The sequence below is a fragment of the Myotis brandtii genome, unplaced genomic scaffold (assembly GCF_000412655.1).
Source record: "Myotis brandtii unplaced genomic scaffold, ASM41265v1 scaffold64, whole genome shotgun sequence".
Lineage (NCBI taxonomy): Eukaryota > Metazoa > Chordata > Mammalia > Chiroptera > Vespertilionidae > Myotis > Myotis brandtii.
The window spans coordinates 734,737-760,497 of NW_005370460.1; the positions used below are offsets into that span (position 1 = coordinate 734,737).

At 47.7% G+C, this 25,761-nt stretch overlaps 1 protein-coding gene across 1 annotated transcript in view; it reads left to right on the forward strand.

The window, feature by feature from the left end:
- Positions 1–25,761, forward strand: part of ATF6 (activating transcription factor 6) — a gene marked incomplete at its 5' end in the record, with an annotated part of 138,225 nt that overhangs the window by 106,924 nt on the left and 5,540 nt on the right. The window contains one exon of the mRNA XM_014528541.1: positions 14,623–14,707. Within this exon, the coding sequence (XP_014384027.1) occupies positions 14,623–14,707 (85 nt within the window). The remainder of the gene's footprint in view (positions 1–14,622; positions 14,708–25,761) is intronic.

Here is a 25,761-nt window from a genome sequence, read left to right on the forward strand (position 1 = left end):
CGTCACCAGCACCAGCACCGGGTGGAGTGGGCCAAGCCCGCAATGGAGCTGCCCTGGGAGAAGGGCGGCGCCATGCGCATGGGGTGTAGCCGTTGGCCCCACAATGGAGGATGGAGGATGGAGGACGGCCACAGCTCCCGGGGACATGGTGGACCAGCTGTGGACCGTGGAGAGCACCGCTGCCTTCTGCCTGGGCCGCTTCTCGCGACCCTGCGCCACGTCATCCCCAGAAACATCTGGATCTAGACTCTGCCGCGCTGCCCCTCGGCCCGCTCTGCTGGGAGGCTGGTGACCAGTGACCCCCCCCCCCCCCCCCCCCCCCCCACCCAAGTGCAGGCACGGCTGGGAGCGCGTCACTGCCCCTGAAGACTTCATGCCCAATCTCTTTTGGTATTTTCAGTTGATTTTTCTTTGGGGGAGAAAATGGGGACAAACCATCTGGTGCCAGGCCGTAAGGTTGGCCCAGGAGAAAAGACAGTCGTTCTATTTGTTTTTAATATATTTTTAAAATTGATTTCAGAGAAGAAGGGAGAGGGAGCTATAGAAACATCAGTGATGAGAGAATCATTGGTGGGCTGCCTCCTGCACGCCCCCCACTGGGGATGGAGCCCGCAACCTGGGGCTGTGCCCTGACCAGCGTCCAGCCAGGACCTTCCAGGCAGGCCATTGCTCTGTCCGCTGAGCCAAACCCGCTCGGGCCAGGCAGTCGTTTTAAAAAGCAGCTTTATAGGTAAGTGTTGCCAAGGGGCTTTTTTTTTTTTTTAATGATATTGGTGACTTTGAATGGTCAGGGGTTACTAAAAAAACTCTAATGTTTAAAAGAAGATTAAATGCAGTTTTTCCTAAGATTGTGCTATGTGTTACTTTGTTCAGACCTAAAAAATGCTCCTTTTACACCATCATTTTTGTCTTTTTGCAAGGATAGGAGTTTAAATGGATGTGTTTGGGTCATTTGTATGCCTCCAGTTTAGCAGATTGAAATAAACCTGGTTTTAGCATTTTATGGTGCCCTAAGTGTGCTCATCTGAACTTCAATTTTCAGTTGCCTAGTTTCCCTTCTCAGTTGGGCTGTGACCGTACCTTTGTTATTTTCCATTTCTGATACACAAGAAAAATGAGCATATAAAGAGGAACAGACCTTAGATGTTCTAAAGAAGTGGACATCGCCCCTCCCCTAGCATGGAAAGGAGTCCGTGAAGTGGTTGCTTGCACAGCCTCTAGCCTCTCAGTATCTTCCAGCTTAGCTTTCCTTCTGTGTGCCTCAGTCCCTGCTGAACCCCTCATGCTGTACAGCACACCTTTTTTTTTCTCAGTTGATCTGCCTTTCTGGTCTTCTCCTTTTGTCTCTTAAGATGTTTCCTTCATTAGCGTTTTCCTCTCACGTTATATGGATCATTCTTTAAACCTAAAGACTAAATGTGACTGGGCTTTTCCTCCTGCCTGCTTTCTTCTCAGCAATAAGCTCTCCTGTTGGTGTTTTTCAAGTTTGGCCTTTCCAGGTTTCACTTGCAGGTCGGTCACTGCCCTGGGGTCGCCTCATGCTGCGGAGAGAATTCTCACTTGTGATGCAATCTGATGGTTTTTCTTCAGAATTGTATCTTTTCTATGATAAAGATACTGGGCCAGCTGAAGTGCCTTTTAGTGTTGTAGTATTAGAATCATTTGTGGAAGTTATGTAATAAAGTTGGAAAAGGCATTAGTGGCGGGAGGTGTTTTGATGTCTTGTTACATAGCGCTGACTCTTGAGCAGCGCCAGGGTCAGTGCTCCGACCCCTCGCACCGTTGAAAATCCTGTATAACTTCTGACTCCTTAGAAACTTAACAAATAGCCTGCCAGTAGCACAGCTGATGAACACATATTCTGCATGTTGTAAGTAGTGTTTACTGTATTCTTACAAAAAAGTGAGCTAGAGAAAAATATTAAGAAAATCACAAGGAAGAGAAATTATATTTCAGTTATATTGAAAAAGACACCCATGTAAGTGGACCTGCGCATCTCAAACCTTTGTTGTTCAGAGGCATTGGTGTAGGAGTGAGGTCACTCCTGTACACAACTGACAGCTTCGTCTATTCCCACCATCTGTGTCTCAATCTTCTTAATATTTTGGAGGCTGCACGTATACATAAGTTATGATCTTAATCTTTTAATTATCTTATAGTAATACTATCAAGCAATAAATAATTTTCTTAAATGAGTTTGTGGGGAAATTCTGAGGGATTAAATTTATTCTTTGTGAGAAATGAGAATGTATTTCCCATTGAAATGTTTTCCACATAATATAAGAACCTCTGAAACTAGGTGACCATATGAGTCAGGTGTATTATCAGACTTACTTATAATTCTACCTTCCCCCTTTTGCCATGTCTTCATAAGGATGTATTCTTTGCTATAAATGAAATTATGGCTTCAGATCTGGCTAGAGGTAGTCATTACATGATGATTCCTTCTTTTAATTGGGCCTGACCATCCCTCTCCCTTGCCCTTTAATAAGTCACGTCACTTGAAGGAGGCTTTTTTCTGAGGTGGTGTCACTGTGTGTCCAGCACGAGCCTAATGATGCCTGGCATTTCTTTCGCTTTCTTGTCTTCCTCATCTGCCTCACTTGAGGCATGGAAAGAATATCACAGTGATTCTGTTTCAATCGCCTTTGTTTTTGTGTTTCATCTGCAGTTATATCTAGAAAATGTACCTCAGACTTACTCAAATGGGTATGAATATTTGTCCATTCTAACCTATAGAGAGGAGCGAGATTTGTAAACTGGTTTAGTGGAAACTATTTTCAAAGTAAACTCCTGAAAAATGATATGGCAAAACAACTTTATTCTTTTGCTGAACTTCTTGAAAAGCTTGAGTCTTTAAAACAACAAAATATTACCTAATAGAAGGACATCTGTTTGCATTTGACACCCCCACCCTAGCGTTCTGTGTTTCCTGGTTGTGTCTCATTCAGATGAGTGCCAGGAACCCTGATCCGTTCAGACCGCTTGGCAGCGTCTAACTGCTCACAGTGTGAAATGGACAGTGAGGGAAGTCCCTGCTTGCTTAGTTTTCAACCACAGTTAATTGTCTAAGATTTAAAATATCTGTTCCACAGCCCTAGCCGGTTTTGCTCAGTGGGTAGAGCATTGTCCTGTGAACTCAAGGGTCCTGGGTTCGATTCTGGTCAAGGGCAAATGCCTGAGTTTGCTGGCTCGATCCCCAGTAGGGGGCATGCAGGAGGCAGCTAATCAATGATTCTCTCTCATCAATGTTTCTATCTCTCCCTCTCCCTTCCTCTCTGAAATCAATAAAAAAAAAAACACCTGTTCCACACATAATATAACCATCATCTTTTGCTTGTTCCTTTTGCTCTTAAGCTGTCAAATTTTGTGCCAGATGGAAATAAATTGTTTCTAACACCCAGGCATGTCTTTGACTAAGAAAATACTCATGTCCTTTGTAGTTAAAGATGTTTGGTATTTGCATTTTTCTACCTGTTCTCACACTGTATCAAGCCAAATTGGAGCTACAGTCCTATATAATAAAGAGCTAATATGCTAATTAGACCGAACAGCAGAACGACCATCCAGATGATCTTTTGGACGAAGCCAGGGCTGCAAGGGCCGAGCCCCTTGCATGAATTTGGTGCATCGGGCCTCTAGTATTTTTCTAAAGTCCCTATTTATGCAAAAATTAAGCCCTTTGTGATTTTCCCCTTTCTTACAAATGGTTGCAAAAGCTTTTATAATAAACTTACCTTACAAACTTGTATCAAAACATGGTATCCAATAGAATTCATTTGCCTATAATTAGTACTTAAATCCCTTTTTTGGTTCCTTTTAAAAAGACAGCTGAATCAGGAGTATGTGTTCGATTTTTGCTCTTAAGAAAGGGTTTTAAGAACTAATTTTGGAATTAAATAAATTTAGTTTAAATTCTTTTTGCAATTCATGAAAGCTTCTCAGATCTTGATTGGAAATTCTGAAATGGGTAGATGTGGCTTTAGAACTCAGTGGAATTCCTTTCTTAAATCACACAAATGGTGTAAAAGAGGCTTAATCTTCAAGTTCTTAAGCTGGAGCTTCGAGCTTTTACAGATTACCGAATTGCTTATAAATGCTTGGTTGTTGAAGGCAACATTTAAAAGATAGTCTTTATGAGGTTTTCATGTTTATATAGAATTCTTACCAAATGGTCTCAACCATTGATAGATAACTATGATAAATTTTAAATGTTTTTTAATTTTAAAAGGACTATCTCAATGCTCAGAAATTTGAAAAATAAACAGGAGGAAGTTACCCATAACCCAGTAGTTCAGCAAAATTATTGAAATGGACATATGGGTTTCATTTATTTAAAATGATACACATACGTTTTTACATCACTGCAATGTAGACTATGCATATTTCTGTAGAGGATAAACATTTAAATACAGTCTTACCAATATTATAATTTCATTTGACTGATATCTTCAGATAGACAAACCTCCCTTTCATTCTGACTTCCAAGGATTCTCCAGGCTCCCGCAGGTAACTATGAGACTGTCAGTCAGAGGCAGGGATTTGGACAAAAGTGTAGAATGGAGACCAGGCTTCCAGGAGGATGTGTGCTGGATGGCTGAGAACATCTGGGTACTTAGATAGGTCTTCACTCTGCTTATGAGTTGGGCTCTGTAGTGGGATTGTCCATATAACTGTGATAATTTAAAAAATATCGATTTTATTGATTTTTTAGAGAGAGAGGAAAGGAGGGATAGAGAGAGAGAAACGTCGATCACCGATCAGCTGCCTCCTCCATGCGCCCCACAGGGGATCAAGCCCCCAACCTGGGCATGTCCCCTACCCAGGAATCGAACTGGTGGCCTCTTGGTTCCTGGCTCGACTCTCAACCATAGAGCTACACCAGTCGGGCACTGTGATCATTTTATTACTTAGTACTTTCCCCCCCAAACCCCCCAAAAGATCATTTAATTGCCTGTAAAACATAAATAAGGAAACAATTCCTGCTCACATGGTTTGGAGTGAGTAGGAGGAAACCCCATTTCCCCTGCCATGTTTAAGCATTTCTGAAAGAGGCTATTGTGCACTGACATCTAGGCTTTTTAAAAAACTACTTATCTTTTTGAAAAGACAAAGGACTCAGTCATTTAGAGAAACAGGTGCCGGACCACCCTTGCTGCCTGCGTCAAAGCACTGCTGCTAGCACCAGACTCGCTCCCCAGGCCAGTGATGGCGAACCTATGACACGCGTGTCAGAGGTGACACCCGAACTCATTTTTTTGGTTGATTTTTCTTTGTTAAATGACATTTAAATATATAAAATAAATATCAAAAATATAAGTCTTTGTTTTACTATGGTTGCAAATATCAAAAAATTTCTATATGTGACACGGCACCAGCGTTAAGTTAGGGTTTTTCAAAATGCTGACACACCGAGCTCAAAAGGTTCGCCATCACTGGCCTAGGCTGACTGTCCGCGGCCGCATCTCAGTGCTGTGTGCTGGGTGACTGTTCATTCATGTATGTTTTCTCTCTGCTTCTTTATTGAGATAAGTCTTCATGCTCTAGATTCACTTAGCTTAGTGATCCCAGCAACTCAGATTTAAAGTTTCCCTGGTAATGAAGCTAACGAATTCTCATACAGAGAATGGTGTGTGATTCTTTCTTCTGGAGAAAAGCTAGCGGAGCTGATGAGCAGGAAGTGAACCTACAATCAGAATTAGGTTCCTTTCACAATTTGGCCATTTATTTTGGCATCATTAATTAATCTCACTTTTGTAAAGTTTCACAACATTATGTTGGGAATAAAAATTTGCTTCAAGTAATATTGTTACGGCAGAGTAACCGCGAGAGGAAGGCAGACCGCCAAGCACTCGGAAGATGCAGAAGTTCACCTTTATTCAGACACACCGGTGCCGGAGCTCAGGGGGCAGTTCCCAAAGCTGAGCCCCCCAGTTCTGCTGAGCCCAGTCTTACAGCCCTAGCTTCTGTTTCTTGCTTCTGGGTCTAAGTGTGGATTTTAACGTTCTATTTTGCTAAAAGCTATTTCTGTGAGGCAAGGTTGCAGCAGACAGCTAGCTGACACCAGTGCTCAGCCCTGGGGCCTCGGCTTCAGTTCAAAGCCCCTGCAGACTTATTGTTCCAGGACGTTGGTCAGTGGCACCGCAAGCGGAGTTAAGCTGGTTATAGGTCAGCAAACACCCGCTGCAGAGGTTGGGTTAAGCTGCCCTTACGTTATTGCTTTCAAAGTGTAACGCATTTTGAAATTCTTGAGTAAATATGTATTTCCAATTTAGATTTTGAGATAGAGGGATGTACTTTTGCCCCCTTAATTTTAGAGGAAGAAATTCAGACCCAGCGGGTGACGTGGCGTCACGCACCCTGCATGTGAGGAAGCACCTTCCGTTCAGGCTGGTGCTCCCACCACACCCACACCACCTCCTCATCACAGTTAATAAGATGATGTTAAGAGAAGTTTTCTAGAAATATGCAAACCAGTAGAGTGCCACAAATTAACATATCCCTACGAAGTTGTTTTATGCTGTGAAATTTAAGAGAAGTTAAAATGTTTCTAAACCAGAATGGGCTGGCATATTTTTAATTAAATATCAGAGAAATCTAAAAATAATCTCTGAGTTTATGTTAAATGTAACTCAATTTTGGTCATGAAGATGACCCAAGACTACACAAAATCCAGGGGTTTTGGCCCATCCCTCCCTTCCGAGGAGGGGGCTCCCTGTGCCAGCAGAGGGGCTGGGGGCATGGGGGGGGCGGACAGAACACGCTTCCTGGTGTATGTTTATGTAGAAGTATATCCCCCAGATAACTTCAAAAAAAGTGAGGGCTTTAAAATGTACTCTTTATCCCTTACGGTGTCTTGCAAATAGTAAGTTTATAAAGTATTTTGAATTAAATTGAACTGAAGTTGGATCAAACTAAAGAGACATTTCTCCCTTTACTTCAAGACATAGGCGCGAGGCACTCCCTGCAGCTGAGCGTCCTAGAAACCTGGCTCAGGGTTGAAGGCCGTTTTGAGGCTTCTAATGAACATGCTTCGTAGCCCAGTATAATAAACGATTTAAAGCAGCTCTGGACATTCCCCTTCAACATTCCCCGTGATTCGTTCAGCACGATGGCTGTTCCTGCTGTGCAGGCTCCCAGCGTCATCGTTCGCCTGGGACTTCCCACCAGGAGTTAGAAACAGGCACAGCATGTGTCAGAGCGGAGTCCCCAAACACCTTTTCAAGACGATGTGGTCACGGACTTAGTGCTTTAATTCACCCCGCCAGGTTTCTCTGCTTAAAACGTTAAACACTAGTTTCTTAAGTGTGTGAAAGTGACAGAGTTTGCTAAATACTTAAGAAGGAATTCTTGTAGATTTTATTTGCTAATCTACATAAAACATCTGGGTAAAAGTTACTTCGTGGTTTTGAGCCGCTAGAGTTCCGTGTGGACACCTTCTGCTTCTCTCCTGTGTGAGCATCTTTCTCTGCTAGTTTCTACATTTTATGCTGTGAGATCAGACAGAATTATTGAACCCATTCCCTATATATTTAACATCTTCCTTCAGTACTTCTGCCAGGCACCCGTCCTGAACTGAAGGCGTTTGGCAGACTGCATGGCCACTGTTCTGTGGGGGAGTACTACTCAGCTTATGCTTATAAATAACTAATAGTTGGCATGAAAAAGGCCTCTTAGAAAGCCGTTTTATGAGCCTTACCAGCTGGGGGTTAATATTTTCAGTAAGAAGCCAGTAAATAGAATATAATCTTTTGTATTTAAACTCCACATTATTGCATTGCATTAAAAGCAGTCTGAAGACCAAACTGTGGTAGGAAGAATAAAATATTAATTAGAGCCCTGCCAGTGTGGCTCAGTGGTTGAGCATCAACCCAGGAACCAAGAGATTACTGATTCGATTCCCAGTTGAGACGTATGCCCGGCATGCAGGCTTGATCTCCAGTCGGGGGGCATGTGGGAGGCGGCCGGTCAATGATGTTTCTCGCTCCCTGTTTCTTTCTCTCCCTCTCCCGTCCTCTCTCTAAACATTAAAAACAAACAAAAAACATTAAAAACAAACAAAAATCATTTTTAAAAAAACCCCAAAAACATTATTTAGAACTGTAAATTTTTTGGTAATTTCTGTTTATAATTTTAAAAAGAAGATTAAGAACATTGGCAACAAGATGAAATCAGAATACCTTGATTAAAGCAAGCAAACAATTGCAGTTTCTTAAAAGAATTTCTCCTAACTTTTGCTTTGTGAGGGCACACGGAGCCATGGCCTGTGCACTGCCCGAGGCATCTGTGTGCTGCGAAGTGTGTGCAGGACCCGCAGTCTCCAGCTCCCTCGGAAAGTGTAAAACTTTAAAAATTAAAAATGACATTTGAGAATTGAAAAATGAAAACTTTGATAAAAGCAGAGGCTATGTGAGTTATCATAGAAAGAAATATTATTTTACTCATTCCTTTTAGCTCTTCTATTCCTACCTCAGAAATCATTACACTTTATTGAAAAATATTTAATTTAAAAGTTTTGCCTAGAAAATAAATTTGAAGTTTTTAGTATTATTTCACAGTAGTGCTGTTTGATCTCTTAATTTAAGCATTTCATTAACATATGTTTATATAAGAGGCAGATGGGTGTTCCTTTTATTATTATTATCATTTTTTATATTTTTACTGATTTCAGAGAGGAAGGGAGAGGGAGAGAGAGAGATAGAAACATCAATGATGAGAGAGAATCATCTATCGGCTGCCTCCTGCACTCCTCCCACTGGGAATCGAGGATGCAACCTGGGCATGTGCCCTTGACCGGAATTGAACCCAGGATACTTTGGGTCCACAGGCTGACACTCTGTCCACTGAGCCAAACCAGCTAGGGCTGGTGTTCCTTTTAATGAATTAATGCCAGGATATAGTTATCCCTTTATTTTATTTAGTCTTTTTGAAACCGCTGATTTCTATACTAATTTACTCTGACATTTTAACCAGGACATTAAAAGAAATTTAAGGGATATACTTATTTCCACTTGGTAGTTAACCTTGTCAGGACCAACCCTTCCTAACACGTACTTTAGGGAGATTTTACAGTCCCCCCGGTTTCTTTGTGTGAAACAAAAAGATCAAAGTTGCTTTGGAAAGGAAAGGATCACGCTCTCTAGTGAAGACGGGGAGGACGGGGGTGGGGGGGGGGGGGGGGCAGACCCAGAGACTCTTGCAAGGAGAGCGGACTTAGAACCGAGGTCAGGGAGGACCTGTCTTCTCACCTCCAGAAAGCTGTGCTGCCACTGATACGAAGCCGTCAGCTAGAACAGTGTCTCCCACGCCCCTTCCCTCCCTGCCGTGCTGCTTACACACACACACACACACACACACACACACACACACCTGTACAAAACATACACTCACACAGCACACCCCAAGCACACATGCAGTACACACGTGCGCACACATATACATGCACATCTGCACGCACATGTACACACATACACGACATCTGAGGCTTCTCTTGGGCAGGTTTACCCCATTCCTACAGCGTCTGCCTAGAACTTTAAAAAATTATTTTTTGTTCCAACCCAGCATTTCCCCATTTTTTCCAACAAAAAGTAAAGCAATTCTCTTTGATATCTGTATTTGACTTTTCCCTTGAAGCGTTTCCTGTGATCTCTTCCTGAGGGAGCTTGTTGACTCAGCTCTCTGCAGCCTCCCTGCCCGCCTGCCTGCGGTTCATTGGCTACCGTGTCGAGGATGCAACTTAACCTTCAGAAAGTTCACCTCCTGCCCGTGGCCCCGAGTAAAGTGAATTTCTAAAAGGAAGCATCTCGTGAACAGTCTGCCTGACAGTCCTCATGTGGACCGGCTCTTTAGAGTGACTGTTGGATGCTTTTCCTTCAGAAGCTGTTCTTTGGACTGCTGGCTGCTGGCACCAGCGAGCATGACTGGCAGCGAGTTCCGGGGGCCTCCCCCCCTCCCTGCATCACGCTGTCCAGCCTGGGAAACGGCTCTGCATTGTCGCTCACAACACTTGCAACTGCAAGGAGCTCGTGCTATTGAACAAAGTCCTAGGAAGTACAGGGTCAGAGTGTCTATCTTCATGTTTCGTTTAATTATGTAAATGTGCATTCATTCGCCAAATGTGATATAGGGTTAATACCTCTTCACAAGAGTTTCTTGTTGCTTTTCCTACAAAAGCTATGCTTAATGCATTAACCATAATTTCCAGGTTTAATTATGACTCTAAATTAGAACAAGAACTGAATGCTTGGACAGCACTCTAAATGCACATTGCTACGATTTGGTTCCCAGTCTTGCAATGACAGACATTTTAACTGTTCACCTTTATTAAATCGTGGTGTCTTTTCACACTGTATTTGAGCAGTTTATGTAATATTTTATTAAATTACACAATTACACTAACAAATACAAATAGCAATAGTTTTGGAAAAAACACAAATCTAGTCATGAGCTGAACAGTGTGCTGCGGGCGTCGGTCAGTGAGTTTTTGGGGCAAAAGGGCCATTTACTCTAGCAGGTCAGCTTAAATGGGGCCCTTTTCTACTCTACCCGACATGGAACCCACACTTACAGCACTTCCTAGGACCTCAGTGTTCTGGTGAGTTCCCCTCCTAACCTCCAGCTGAGCAAGATGTGGTTCTGTTCTTTTGGTAAGTTGGTCTCCAAAAAGAGAGGAAACGGCCTGGGATGCTGTTATGCACTAACAGTTTGTCTTTTTCTAACAGCGAGCCTGGAAGAGGGAACTGGGAGAATTGTAGGAAAATAGCATATTTTCTCAGGCACAACATTGCCTAATGTTGGAAAGCTGATGCTCCATTCCCCTGGTGGAATGTGTGGGTGTTTCCCACGGCGCCTCTCTGGCTGCAGGGCCTGCGGGATGGCCTTGATTGTGTCCACATGGCGCTCCCTGCAGAGGCCTTGGCCCTCAGTCGGCCACGGCTCTGCGGAATCTGCTGTCTTAACACCTTCTGAGTGACATAGTTCTGAGTGACAGTGCCAGAATGCATCATATTTTTCTCTATGGCAACTTCTTTTCTCTTGTCCTTTTTATTTTTAAGTAGCTTCGTCTTTATTGCAGCTGGATTATTTTAACTGACTTAATAGGAAGCTAAGAGTTTCATTCAAATTCATCCAATGATATCTCTACTTTTCCAGGATTTAATTTCCTCTGCAAGTTCTTTAATAAGTAAAAACGGGAGGGGGAGCATATCAAGAAGGCTAAATAATAAAATTTTTTATGCAGTTAAAAAAGAGTAACTGTCTCTGATGAACCCTAATTGAAACCCCTCTTGACTAAATACCTTTAGTGCTGTTTCGCAATTTTTTAATACAACTAATAATTAGCTGTAGATTTATCTACGAGTAACAGAAAATCCAAAATAATAGTGTCTTAGGCAGATTATAATTTTACTTCTCTCTCATTGTCGGTTCCGGAGATCTTGTGGCAGCTTCGATCGTCAGGATGTGTGGTTCCTTCTGCCACGCTGCCCCTCCTGTGGTCCGAGAGGGCTGCCCGCGCTAGCAGTAGTGCCTGCATTTCAGCTGCAGAAGTTGGGTGGAGGGTGCCTCCTGTAATCAGCAGAACTTGAGTGTGTGGCCTCAGAGGAGGCTGGGAATGTGGTCTGGGTTCTGGGTAGCTTTGTGCCCAACTAAACCTGGAACACAAATGGCAGGTTCTGTCACAGTGAGCATTGTTTCCCCGACAGAACGGAAGCCTGGACTTGGACGCTTTGGCAGAAACAGGCTCTGCGGTGCAGTGCTGAGTACAGGCAGTCTCTGTGCGCGCCAGTTCTTTAACGAATGGGCAGAGGTTAAACGAAGTCCTTTGTTTCTGAAGATGTCGCTGATGGGATGGACCAGTGAGGCGCTGAAAAGGAGTAAGGTGAACATAGTGGAGAGGAAAAGGACTCAAGAGTCATGGTTGTGGCAAAGAACATTTCATTTGAGGAAGTGAACATGGGCATTCAATAAAACAGCTGCACTGTCCAGGGCTGTGTCTGCACACGTGTGTGTGCATTCGTGCGTATGAACTACTTTACCGAGAGATAAGCACCATCACAGTTTGTGGCACACCAGCTCAGTCCCCTGCAGTTCTTGTCGCGAGGCCTCTTGGGAATGAGCACTTTGATGCAGGCTTTCTCCCCACTTCGCAAGCCTTTAATAATGAGAGGCAGGCAGGGGACTGTGATGACGTCTGTGCATTCAGTATGTGACTCTTCTTTTTCGTAAGTTCTGGCTTTCTGCTGCAAAAGTAACTACTTTGTTTGAAATTCAGTGAAGAGAGAAAGTAGGAGATACTATGTTCAGAAAAGGAAATTTAAAAACAAAGTTTAGGGTGGCATCCAGATCTCAGCAGGAAGTTCAGACTTAGGTCTGAGCCTGGCCTTCACCCGTGGCCAGTGGCATCTAAACATGTTTATTTTTGTCATGGCCTTACTTTGGGGGACCCTGAAGCAACATTTAATTATGTATTTGTAAGTTTCATGGCATGAAGATCAGCAAATTTTGCTTTTTCTTGGCTATAATATGTTATCGTACTCTCAGAAACTTGTGATCTCTGTGTCTAACAATGTGTTTAAAAAAACTCTCTTTGTGCAGTGCTGGGATTCTCAGGCCGCTGGACTCCTCCCCCTTTACAGAACATGTTCTCTGGGAAATGTTGCCCCGAGTTAGACAAAGCAGGCAGTTACTAGAAATGTTTTCTATATTGTTCTGCTCACATTACATTAATTTTAGTTTGTTCACATTCTAGACTTTTTCTTAGCTTTGGTGGCAATTACATTTCATAATCACATTGACTGTGAACTAAGTTGCATTGAATTTTGTTGCTCTCGGCTGACTTTTTGAGGAGCCTTTTCTTAGAGGAGTATGTTGAGTGAATGATGAGACAGATGAACAAAGGAACAAGAAAGCCAGAGTTAAATTCACACTTCTGCTTCGTCTCAGGTTAGCTTGCTCCCTCAAATGGAAGCATGAATGTTCATTTTTGTCTTTTTCTTTGTTCTGTGACAATTCCTGTTTTTGCTAGGAAAAGGGAGTTATTGAAAACAGTAGTTAATATCCAAGTCATCTATCCTATATAATAAAAGGCTAATATGCAAATTGACCGAACAGCAGAACGACCGGTCGCTATGATGTGCACTGACCACCAGGGGGCAGACGCTCAACGCAGGAACTACCCCCTGGTGGTCAGTGTGCTCCCACATGGGGAGCACTGCTCAGGCAGAAGCCCTGAGCCGGGCTCATGGCTGGTGAGTGCAGCGGTGGTGGCGGGAGCCTCTCCCACTTCCGTGGCAGCACTAAGGATGTCCGACTGACGGTTTAGGAGCGGGCCTAAGCCATCAGTTGGACATCCCCCGAGGGCTCCCGTACTGTGAGAGGGCGCAGGCTGGGCTGAGAGACCCCCCCCCTCCAGTGCACGAATTTCATGCACCAGGCCTCTAGTGCAGTGGTTCTCAACCTTCCTAATGCCTCGACCCGTTAATACAGTTGTTCCTGTTGTGGTGACCCCCAACCATAAAATTATTTTCGTTGCTACTTCATAACTGTAATTTTGCTACTGTTATGAATCGTAGTATAAATATCTGATATGCAGGATGTATTTTCATTGTTACAAATTGAACCTGTCGTGACCCACAGGTTGAGAATCGCTGCTCGTGTGTGTGTGTGTGTGTGTGTGTGTGTGTGTGTGTGTGTGTGTATACATATGCCTAAGTGACCGTCTGACCATTGGACTGTTCGACTGGTAGCTATGATATGCACTGACCACCAGGGAGCAGACGCTTAACGCACAGGCATGGAAACATGGAACAGACTGATGAATCTCAGAGGGAAGGGGGAAGGATGGAGGGCAGGAGAGATTAACCAAAGATCTTATATGCATACTAGAGGCCCAGTGCATGGATTCGTGCACCAGTGGGGACCCTCTGCCTGGCCTGCTCCCTCTCGCAATCCAGGACCCCTCAGGGGATGTTGGACTGCCGGTTTCAGCCCGATCCCCGCAGGCCAGGCTGAGGGACCCAACTGGTGCTCGGGGCCTCTAGTAGGTCATAATCAACCGTAGAATACTGACAGAGGTACATACCTTTTCCCCTTTAGAAGTCACACTCCTCCTGGCTTGCTCTTGCTTCCCGTATCTGTGTGGTTGGGAACCAGAACCCTCAGCTGCCAGTCCACCTGCGGATCGTCAAAAGCTGGCAGGATTACATTTAATTGTGCTCGACATGCGTCCTTAATTTTTTAAACTCTCCTACTAAACTGTATGCTTTTTAAGAGCAAGAACTATGTATCTGTAGTCCATATGGACCTTACGGAGAATGTGTGCAGCTGTGGCCACTCTAGAGGGACAGAGGAGGCCGAGCAGCGTGGCCAGGCCCCGGCCCTGCTTCCGGCTCTCGTGTATGGTGTTCATTTGGGAACAGAAGCTTTTGGGGGGAAATGTTTCTCTTCTTTAAAAAAAAGTTTGAAAATGACTCTGTTGGATAGATAACTCTAGGCCAAATTCAACTAAAAATTGCCATTTTTTATGATCCCACTGAACATTGGGGTCTTAGACACGCTGGCTATGGTCTGTTCCCGAGCTAAGCCAATTATTACATTTAACAGATTGTTCTCTGTCAATCTCAGGATCACCTGCTGCTACCAGCGACCACCCATAACAAGACCACCAGGCCAAAGATGTCCATTGTATTGCCGGCAATAAACATCAATGGTAAGGTGACCTTTTGGTTTACGAACGAGATTGCTTTGTTTAACTGCGATTCTCTGAATTAACTAAAAGAAATTTAAAAGGTTCAGTTGGTTGGGTATATATTCATGCATTAATTTTGAAACATTTCCCACTATTTTGCAAAATACTATTTTTAAAATTTTATACTCCTTTTAAAAATGAAAAGATTTGAAGTTACTTTTTAAATTACTGTATTTTAAATAGGAAAATTCATTCTCTTTTATTTGTCAACTTGGAAAAGTGTGAGCGGGGCTTGCAAGTGGGGTTGGGACCTAGAGCAGTGACCCGCGTTCCGTGCATGGTGGTATGCCTGCGCACCAAACCTTGGCAGCCTGTATGTAGTTAGTCTGTGACACTGATGCATTTGATATTGATAGCGTTATGTTGCATTTTGTTCTCTGGGGCTAGGTATTAAATAAAACACGTCACACTGAAACACTTTAGGACTATCCAAAGATGGTAAGGCGGAGTGTGCTTGCTTATACTCGAGAAGGAAAAATAAGACAGACATCCGTACTCCAAAACGAAAGTCCCATAGGAATAGAAAAAGCACGAGAAAAATTGCGTGAAGGAGAGACTACTTCAGCCGGCTCTTCATGGAAGAGGACTGCTTTCCTCCTGTGCCAGGGGTGCTGTGAGGGAGAGAGTGCGTCGCTGACCCCTGCTTCTCTCACACATCGTGCTGGGCTCCAAGGACAGCGGGTGGGCAGCACCGCCGCAGGCCCGGGCTCGGTGGCCAGTGCAGGAGGCCCCTGGGCTGAGGAGGGCGAGAATGAGCCCTGGGGCTGACCAGGCCTCTCTTCTTGATGGTCCTGGTGAAACCATCAAGTACAACTACACAGCACATCAGGGTTCCAGATAAAGCGCAATAAAATTTAGTCTCAGGGACACGTCTTAGATGTTGACTGTACATGTAAGACTCTAGGGCAGGGGTCCTCAAACTACGGCCTGCGGGCCACATGCAAATACAAATATTGTATTTGTTCCCGTTTTGGTTTTTTTACTTCAAAATAAGATATGTGCAGTGTGCATAGGAATTTGTTCATAGTTTTTTTTTAACTATAGTCGGGCCCTCCAACGGTCTGAGGGACAGTGAACTGGCCCCCTGTTTAAAAAGTTTGAGGACCCCTGCTCTAGAGAGCTGTGCGTTTTCAGTGAGCTGCATACAGAGCTCACTAGACATGTGCGGGCCACCTTGATGGACGTAAAATAAGGGCTCGCACCGTCTGCTCGCTCTTACAGAGACATGGAGAGCGACCTCGGGGAGCCTGTCCCTTCAGGAAAGGCGCAGCTCTGAGCGTCTCCTCTGTTCACGGGCGTGTCGCTCCCGCAGGAGCTCAGGGAAGAAGTGCCCTCATTCTCACCCCAGAGGCGCCCGGCTTCCCGTGTGGCCAGGTTGTGCTCAGAAAGGCTGGCGTCCTCACCCGCCACCAGGCAGCGCACGGGGCCTGTGGTGCTGGCTGGGCTCCCTGCGGCTGTGCGCCCGGAATACTCCGATGCTGCTGTGTGTCTGGCCAGGGGACTCATTTTTGAAAATGAGCCTTTCATGGGTTTGAGAGTATAATCGTTGGAGGATCATTTCCTTTTTGATCTGGTTTGGATTTCTTTGTAAATGGTTTGTGCTTTAGGATGTAGCAAACTATTAAGCACATTAAGATTCCCATGCAGGAATGACTGGTTGCGTGCACACCACATGCCCCTCTCGCTCTGACCTCGGCTGCTTCTCATCTTAGCACCTGACTTTCTTCCATCGAGGTCCCTGAGCCGTGGAGGGAGGGCAGTGTCCTGCCCAGTGCAGCCTCCGGTTAGCCCCGCCCTCCCCAATGCCCCGCACGGCCTTCCGTGTGTGACCTCCCCTGGACCTTCCTGGTGGCGGTGCTCTGCCCGCCCTGCTCACCCCAGGCTTGGGCGGCTCTGTGCCACGTGGAGGACCGCCTTTGACTCTGCATCAGCGCCCAGGGCCCCCCAGGAACACACTGCCTTGACCATCTCCACTCAGATTGCTCCTTCTCTCTCCCTGTCACCCCTCTAGCTATTCCTGACCTCATGACCTCTGTCCTCTGACCCTTCCACCTTTTCTGTGTCCATCGCACCCTCAGTGGCCTCCATGCACGCCTCCTTACCAGCTAGACTCCATGTCCCTCCTGCCCCCACCCGCCGGCTCCTTTTCTCTTAGGTCCCACCAGCCATCCTTTCTGCAGCTGGAAATTGCTAGAGTCACTTCTGGTCCATGACCCTTAACCCAAGGAGCACCCAGTCCTGCCTGTAAATCCCCTCCTTCTCTCCTCAAACCCACCGCAGCCTCCCTGCTGCTGGCGGGGAGTCTCTGCCCACGGGCCCAGCTCCCTCGTCTGCAAAGGAGGCTTGAGCACCACCTGCCTCAGAGTTGCCCTGAGAGTTCAGTGAGTGATGAGGCTCCGGGCAGTGCCGGCTGCTTCCAGGTTACAGGCTGTCGTCACCGCCATCCTCTGCGGAGACACCTTCCTGTGGGCCCAGCGTCCTGGCCCCTGCGGACCGTCAGCAGTCACTCAGCTCTGCGGGGACACTGGCGCCGGCCTTTCTCCTCTGCGCAGCCCAGCGGAGCCTCGAGGAGCCGCTTGCCTGCATCGCCCCCTTTGCTGCCCTCCTGCCCAGCCCACTCCGCTCTGCGTTCACCCTCCATTCCCCCGAAATGCTCCCGTAAAGGGTCACTGCTGGCTAATTCTTGCCAAAACCAGAGGCCACGCCTGTGTCCCTTCACCTGCCCCTCAGCAGGTTGGCATGGTCGAGGATTCCTTCTTTCGGTCCTCCAATCGACGGAACAGCTGGAAGACGAGTAGAGTGAGTATCTGCAGGCCCTCCACCTGGACTTCACTCTTGTTAACATTTCTCCACATTTGCTTCATCTTTACCTGCTTATCCCTCGACACTCATGTGTTTTTTAACCATTTGAGAGTAAATTACAGGCATTCTGACACTTGACCCCCTAAACACACGGATATGTGTCTCCTAAAAAGGGACACTCTCCTGCATACGCACAGCAGCGTGGCCGCCCTTTAGAAAGCCTAATGCTGACACAGCACAGCTTACTGCGCAGTCATCGTCCAGTTCACATCTGCCCTCATTCTCTCATGGCTTTGGGGAGGGTTCACGATCCAGGCGGGTCCTGCGTTGCCTCCGCTTGTCACGCCTCCGCGGGCCCTGCTCCTAGACAGCCCCCTTGCTCTGGTGACAGACCTGTGCTTTAGAACCACTCGAGGTGCCGGCTCGCGCACGGTGAGCCTCCAGGGTGCTCTGTGCCAGCAGTGGAGGAGTTCTGACCCACGTGAGCAGTTGTGATGCCACCACCCGCGTTGTGGCGTGACCGCTGCATTGCTGCACAGATGTCCTGTGCCCTCCAGGTGTGTCTGATGTCCCCTCTCCAAGACGTGGCTGTGGCTCCCGGATGCCACGCTGTTGTCTGTCCGCTCTGTGTCTCCACGTCACAGGTGAGACATCGAAGCTCAGAGTGACCGGTGCCATTTACACAACACGCGTAGCAGGAGCCAGGGCTACACACATGTATAAAATATGTTCCCATCAGTTATGTCGTTAAAGACAATATCGTGCGGATATTGCAGAGTCAGGTGGGTTTGTGCGCTGGGTCCCTGCTGTACGGCTGCGCCAGTCCTCGGGGAGCCGCGGCATCCAGGGCGTGGCTCCGACGGGCAGTGTTGTGGAGGGACAGGAGAAGGGTAAACCTCACTCGGTCATTACTTGGTGGTCACTTGAAGATTTTGCTGTTTTAATTCTTTATGTGATTAAAATAGTTGGCAAGCACGGTTCCGTCTCATCTTGGCGAATGTGAAGTCATGGGCCTGTGTGCCGGGCTGCCTTTCTCTCACCGCGTTGCTGGGGTTGGAAATTCACAGTAAAGAGTGAACTGAAATGGTTACTGTCCTTCCCAACAATTGCTCTTAAAGGAAAACCCATGTAAAAGCTGACATAGAACCCTCCGAGGCCCAGAGGCAGGTCTCTGGCTTATGAGGCATATGAACTTGGCGTTTTATGATGTAAGTTATGTCACTTACGACCCGGGGAGGACAGGTTATAGGCCCAGAGAGTCTGGGCAGCACCGACGACAGAGCAGCCTGCGGGAGGCAGCTCTGGAACCAGCGGTTCACCCTGAGCCGCGGGCGGACTGGGCACAGGTGACTACAGTATCTTTTCTGCCATTTTTGAGTTAAAAGTTCCACGTGACTTGGAAAGAAAAGCGAGTTGTTGGTTTGTCCCCCTCTGACGTAGGGGAGCCTATAGAATTTGGAGAGGGTGGCAGAGGATGTGAAGTCAGATTTTATTGAGTAGCTGGTGTGTGTAGGGCCCTCGAGAGGCTATTTGGGAAGAGGGACTTGACCTTCCCGTTTTAGCGAAGTAAATTCGATTCCCAGGTCAGTGTCTGGCTTTGAGCTGGGAAGATGTCTACAGGAGAGGTAGCCAGAGAGAGTAGGTCATGGTTGTGAAGCTAATGCCATGAGAAAACACGAGTCACACCACTCCGCTCTCTAGTGTAGTTTTGTAATTAACTGTTCTTCCTTCTGCATTCTCTGTACTATTTAATTTCCTTGTGTCATAAGAGGATTGAGAACAGGTTAGTGAGCTGCAAGGAGGTCTTTCTTTGTCTGATGGAGTCTAAACCAGTGATGGCGAACCTATGACACGCGTGTCAGAGGTGACACGCGAACTCATTTTTTTGGTTGATTTTTTCTTTGTTAAATGGCATTTAAATATATAAAATAAATATCAAAAATATAAATCTTTGTTTTACTATGGTTGCAAATATCAAAAAATTTCTAAATGTGACACGGCACCAGAGTTAAGTTAGGGTTTTTCAAAATGCTGACACGCCGAGCTCAAAAGGTTCGCCATCACTGGTCTAAACTGCTCTTTTCCTTTCAGTCTTGATGAATAACTCAGCAAAATAGAGCCTAGAGGAGCTTTTAAATGGCAGCTCCTGTGTGGAGCCCTCCGTCAGGGAGAGGGCACCGACAGCAGCTGCTCTTCCCACACGTGCCTGCGTGCGCAGCAGGTGGCCCCCGAGGAGTAGATAAAGCGAGGTGTAGTGGGGTCCACCCTGTCCTTATTAAGGCCCAAGTAGGTGAACAAACGACTTCAAGGCTACACAGCAATTATCTTCAATCTCAAGTCATTTCCACGTAAAGAAGACAGAAGAACTTCTGAGCAGTGGAGCGCCTGTTTAGTGGGAGAGGCTACGCCGGGCGGCAGCGCGCAGGCCGAGTGGTCAGAGAATGGAACCGGCCCTGCTGGGGACGGAGGCTTGTGCCTGACGTTGTGCCTTTGCTCTTACAAACCCGTTTCTCCTAAAGGCCTGCAGGTCAGCTGCTTCCTAAACGTAGTCACAGCGTTGTGTTTTCATTGAAGTGCATTCCATTTCAATGTTGTGTAATTGCATCCACACCGTCGAGTGAATGGAATCTTCTCCCGAAACCATGTTTTAGTTTGTTATTGCAGATGGGGTAGTGGTCAGAGTTCTGACGCTCGGCCAAAGGCAGTAGGAAGATCCCCACACTGGTCTTCCCGCTGAAAAGGAGAAAGGCCAGTAGTCATCTGAGAAAAGGAAGTTTTCTCTCCAGAGACACCCGCTCTGTTAACTCTGTGTAGCTCTGCACGCAACGCAGCACCCACACCTACTGACGGACACGCAGGGCCTGAGTGCCGGCGGCAGTTTTCCGGGAGAAGAGAGTCTCTAGGGCAGTGATGGCGAACCTATGACACGCGTGTCAGAGGTGACACGCGAACTCATTTTTTTGGTTGATTTTTCTTTGTTAAATGGCATTTAAATATATAAAATAAATATCAAAAATGTAAATCTTTGTTTTACTATGGTTGCAAATATCAAAAAATTTCTATATGTGACACGGCACCAGAGTTAAGTTAGGGATTTTCAAAATGCTGACACACCGAGCTCAGAAGGTTCGCCATCACTGGTCTAGGGCAGAGTCTGACTGGTTGTCTGTAGAATTGGGGTAAAGCTTGGCTTAGTCCTTAGATCCTGTGGCTCAGCCTCATGGAGGCTGAATTTCCAGGTGGGCCTGCGCCCTCAGTGATGGTTTAGTTCTACTCCAGAAACAATGCACTGCTTGGCTTTTAAAAGAGATCAGTTCAGTCCTGGTAGTTATAAACCCGATGCTTATGGAGAACAGGACCTACCGGCTTTGCCCAGGGGATAGAGCACTGGCCTGTGGACTGAAGGGCACATACCTCAGTTGCAGGTTCGATCCCTGGCCCGGTCGGGCACGTGGAAGAGGCAGCCAATTTGTGTCTCTCTTTGATCTATAGTAGAGGTCTGGTGCACGGAATGCGTGCATGGGGGTGGGGCGGGGGCGGTGTCCCTCAGCCTGGGCCTGGCTGGCAATTAGGGCCTATCGGGGCATTCCTTCCCCCGGCAGCTGGCCCCGCCCCTGCTTGCCATCTGTGTGGCTTTGTTCTCCCCCCCCCCCCCCACCGGTCTCCCTCTGCGGGTGACAGGCATAGGGTGCAATCACTTGGCTGGCCTGGGTTCCCTCTGCGGGGCGATTGCTGGCTGGCCCCGCCACAGCGTCACTGGCCAGTGGCCTGGGCCTCCCTCTGCGGGGCGGTCATGGGGTGATGGTGGGGCCCCCTGACGAATCACATCACACCCACCTTGGCTGGCCTGGTGCCAGTGCGTGTCATAGCGTGGTCGTCTGGAAAGTCATCTGGATGGTCGTGCTGCTGTTGGGTCGTTCAGTTGATTTGCATATTACCCTTTTATTATTACAGATTTTTCTCTCTGTCTCCCTTCCTTCCATTCTCTCTAAAAATCAATGGAAAAATCCTCAGGTGAGGATTAACAACAACAAAAAAAATTAGAAGAATGTGATAGATGACAGAATCTTGGTGATCATATCAGTTGGTACTCTGGGAGATGAACGTTGACTGTAAAGGAAATCTAAGTGTAAGGATGAGGAGAGGATAAGATATTTGCATAAGAATTGCGTTCAGCTACACGTAATGGAAAGCCTTGCTGTTTCCTGGCGGAAGTGCCCTGGATTCATTCCCCTGTATGTTGAGACGTCCACGCAGTGAGCCAGCGCTGTGCTGCTATGACGCAGCGATTTAAGGGTGCCAGCCGGGACCAAGGCTGCTGCCCTTGTGGCGGCCGTTCCCGGCTGATCCCAAAGTGGCTGCTGCAGCTCAAGCCTCATATCTGTATTTTAGACAGAAAAGGGGGGAGGCATGGCATCTGTCAGGAAAGTAACCTTTTCCAGAAATTTCTAGCAGACTTCTGCTTATGTCTCATTGGATGTAAACTGCTTATGCTCAGCTTCAAGGGAGGCTCAGGAATGTCCTGTTTTACTTAACTGGGCATGTTGTGATGTGCAAAAAGCATGGAGCCCTCTTAGGATGGAAATGATGGTGCCAGGCGGTGGATGAGCAGCTGCTGCTTGCCACACACCATGAGCCCTGAGCTGGGACCGAGCATGGGGTCTGGGCAGAGACCGCGGAAAGGACCCGTGGTGGAGAGGAACAAGACCAGGCGTGCAGAGGGTGCAGCTGGGTGGCTTAGGTCCTTAAATGAGCTCGGGGAGTGATTTTAACCTATTAAACTAAATAACACCGTGGCAGCTCTGTTAACAGACTGTTGATCTGGCTGAGGTCTGCAAGTAGAACGAAGTCGGGAGGGAAGATGAGCCGGAGGAAGACCAGAGCCTGGCGGCTGCAGGCGTGAGCGGGGAGACGTGGCAGCAGCGGGTGAGGTCATTGCAGGCCTGGAATGGAGAGGAAGGGACAGAGTCCAAGGAAGTTTCAGAGGGAGAGTCTGTGGCTCTTGGCAGCGGGGCGGGGAAGCACGGTGTGTCCTGGACTGAGTGCCGTTCTCTGACGGCTCCCGCAGGAAACAGGCGCACACAGCTCAGCTCAGCGGACGCTCCCTAGGAGAGGCGCGCATGGCTCGAAAGCTCTGACCTTACACGCGGGCTGGCAGCATGTCTTTAAACTGTGTGTTTCGGAAAGAAGATAAATGATGAGCTTGGTTTCTGATGACAGTAAACTCCCATGAACCCAGAGAGCTGCCGCCCACGCCCGCGCAGTGAGAGAGTGTGAAACAGCGGATTTTCCCACGCGGTGCGGGGAGCGCGGGCTGCAGCAGGGGAAATGCCAGTGGGGTTCGTCATTGCTGTTCTTGGCGTCTGCTTTTATGAGAGCCGTTTTAAGTTCCTGTTTCAATCTATTTATCAAGAAGATTTTAAGCCATAACAAACCTTATTTAACATTTGCGGATTAAATTGCATTTATGATAATGAATTTGTCTCTTTAAAAAACAGTTTTTTCTCTATGGAATACGAGATTCTTCACATTTGTTATAAAGTAGAGAATTTTGGAGACATTCTGTATTCACTGGTCAGCTGTTTTCCTGTTTCAGCTCAGTTGATTCATTGATGGGAAAGGTAGCCAATTGTGCGTTTGAAATAAATAACATGAATTAATCATATAAATGCAAGCTGCACCTTGTGCGTTCCCAGCACTTGTGTCGAAGACCCGTGCTCTCCACGTCCGAGCAGCACTGACTGACCACTGTCCGTCCTGACCACAGCGTCCCGGGGCGGAGGTGCTGCGTCCGAGCTGGTCCTGGTTTGTGTCTTGCCTTGGGCTCAGGATGCTGGCATCTCCCCGGTGCCCGGCTCCTTGCACATCTTCGGAGAACTGTCGCCGCGAGTTTGCCCAATTAGAAATGTGCCTGTTGTCTGCGATTGGGCTATAGGAGTTCTCTATGTGCTGTAGATACAAGTTCCTTCTCAGGTATATGCCTTGCAAGTATTCTGTTTTTGGTTCGTCTTTTCTCTCTCCTGAGCAAGTCTTATTCTCACCTCAGGTGAAATTTCGGTTTCTGGAACTTTCTGCTAAATTTTCTCATGCCTCGAGTTGTGAAGTAATCTGAATTCTTTGAAAGTAGGGCTAGAGTCTAAGACAGCCGTGGGCAAACTACGGCCCGCGGGCCGGATCCGGCCCGTTTGAAATGAATAAAACTAAAAAAAAAAAAGACCGTACCCTTTTATGTAATGATGTTTACTTTGAATTTATATTAGTTCACACAAACACTCCATCCATGCTTTTGTTCCGGCCCTCCGGTCCAGTTTAAGAACCCATTGTGGCCCTCGAGTCAAAAAGTTTGCCCACCCCTGGTCTAAGACATAACAGGAAATAGTAATTGCTAGAGGAACCACGTGTGGGTGGTTTTCCGTGGCCACGCGCTGTGCTGCTGTCTCAGCCTCCTGTCGGCGGTCCCGTGGCCCTCCGGCGTGAAGGGCGGGGCCAAGCCGGGAAGCACAGTAGGTGGTGCCGTGCGTGTGTCCTTGCCCAGTGTTTCCGTTTCATCTTGTGTGTTTATATCCCACTGTCATCTCCCAGAAGTAGGATCATTTTACAGCTTCGCTCCTCACCAGCCACTGTCCCCAGGTGTCCTCAGACCTGCTGGGACCAGCCATTCCCTCTGTCAGAGCTCTGCCTCGTCAACACTGGAATTTCTTAGCTTTTGACCAAATCTTCTTGCTGCTACAACCTTTTGAACTGGCCCTTTTGAACCAATTGTAGTATTAGTCACACTTTAAGAAATATTGTAAAGGTAAACTTGCTTATTACAACACGATTAAATGTATACGTCAGACGCTTTAAATTCTTTTGGATAGGCCACTGTTCAGTCAGCCGGCCCACTGCTCATTACAGTGTACTGGCAGCTCAGTGGATTAGTTATAGAGCTGCAGCAAATCACCCCAAACTTAGTGGCTGCAAACAGCCTGTAGCGTCTGATGGTTTCAGTGGGTCAGCACCAGGCAGGGCCTCGCTGGGCCTCGGGCTCCAGGTCCCACGTGAGGTGCTGGTTGTGCTATGTGCTGGGCTGGGGTCTCAGGTGAAGGCTCCGCCCGGAGGGCACGCCCAGTCCACTGGGTGGTTGTCTCTTTGTTCCCGTCACACTTAAATGTCGCCAAGAGAGTGCTGCCCCTGTTTCCATAGCTGGCCTTGATCGGCGGCATTGCCATCTCGGGGCTGGCACATGGCGGCTGCGGGTGTCATCCGAGTCGGGCTGACCACAGGCTCAGACGCCCTGCTCGCTGACAGCCGGACTGCGAGGCAGCAGTGAGTCCCCGCATGGAAAGCGGGTCAAGGTGAGCCTGGTGGCCCTGTCATGGCGACACCGTGCCCGGCAGGCAGAGGGGCGTCCTGTGGAGGAGCTCAGGCGTAAGTAACAGGCGCAGCCGCCCGAGGAGGGACGGGGCAAAGCCTTCTTGTTCTAAAGTCTTGCTTTCTAGAAAACCCTGGGAAAGGTGGTGTCTTTTAGGAATGTTGAAGGCCTAAGCCAGCCTCGCCCGCCCTCACCCGGCCCCGTGTAGTGGCTCCACGGGCAGGGCTCTCACTGAGGAGACGCGGTACCGACGCCGGCGGGGAGAACCCGTCCGGAGAGGAAAGGCTGTGCGGGCTGCTCGGGCTCCCTGGGGCCTCCGTCCGCGCTGCTCCAGGTTCCCTGACAGTCCCACCCGCCTTCTCTCCTGCTCTCTGCTTCCTTTTCACCTTGAATCATGGAACTCGAGAGGCTCTGGGCAATGTCGTCAAGAGAAACACATCCCTCCACACTGGCTCCAGCAGCTCCCCTGGCACCGTCGCTGTCCCCCTACTGGTCTGGTCACACGGTGAGCAGTGCAGTGGCAGCATCTCCCACACACAGGGCCTGGCCCCTCGCACCCCCAAGACCCGAGGTCATGGCGGGTCCGTGCTCTTCTGACGCCCCCACCTGCACACTGGCTCCCTCAGTCCCGCCTTCTCACCAGAGACCACCTTCCTGCCCAGCCCTCTTTCTGAGGCTCCTCCAGCGCCCCTCCCTCCGCCTCCAGCTTGAGCTTCGTCCTTTGTGCGCAGCACCCCCACGCATCTGCCCACTGGGCTGGTTCATGCTCCACTCCAGCCGGCGTGGCAGCTCGTGGGCGCTGCGCCGTGGGCGCTGCGCAGGAGAGGGAAGGTAGGTGGAGGAGCGCCGCGCTGGGACA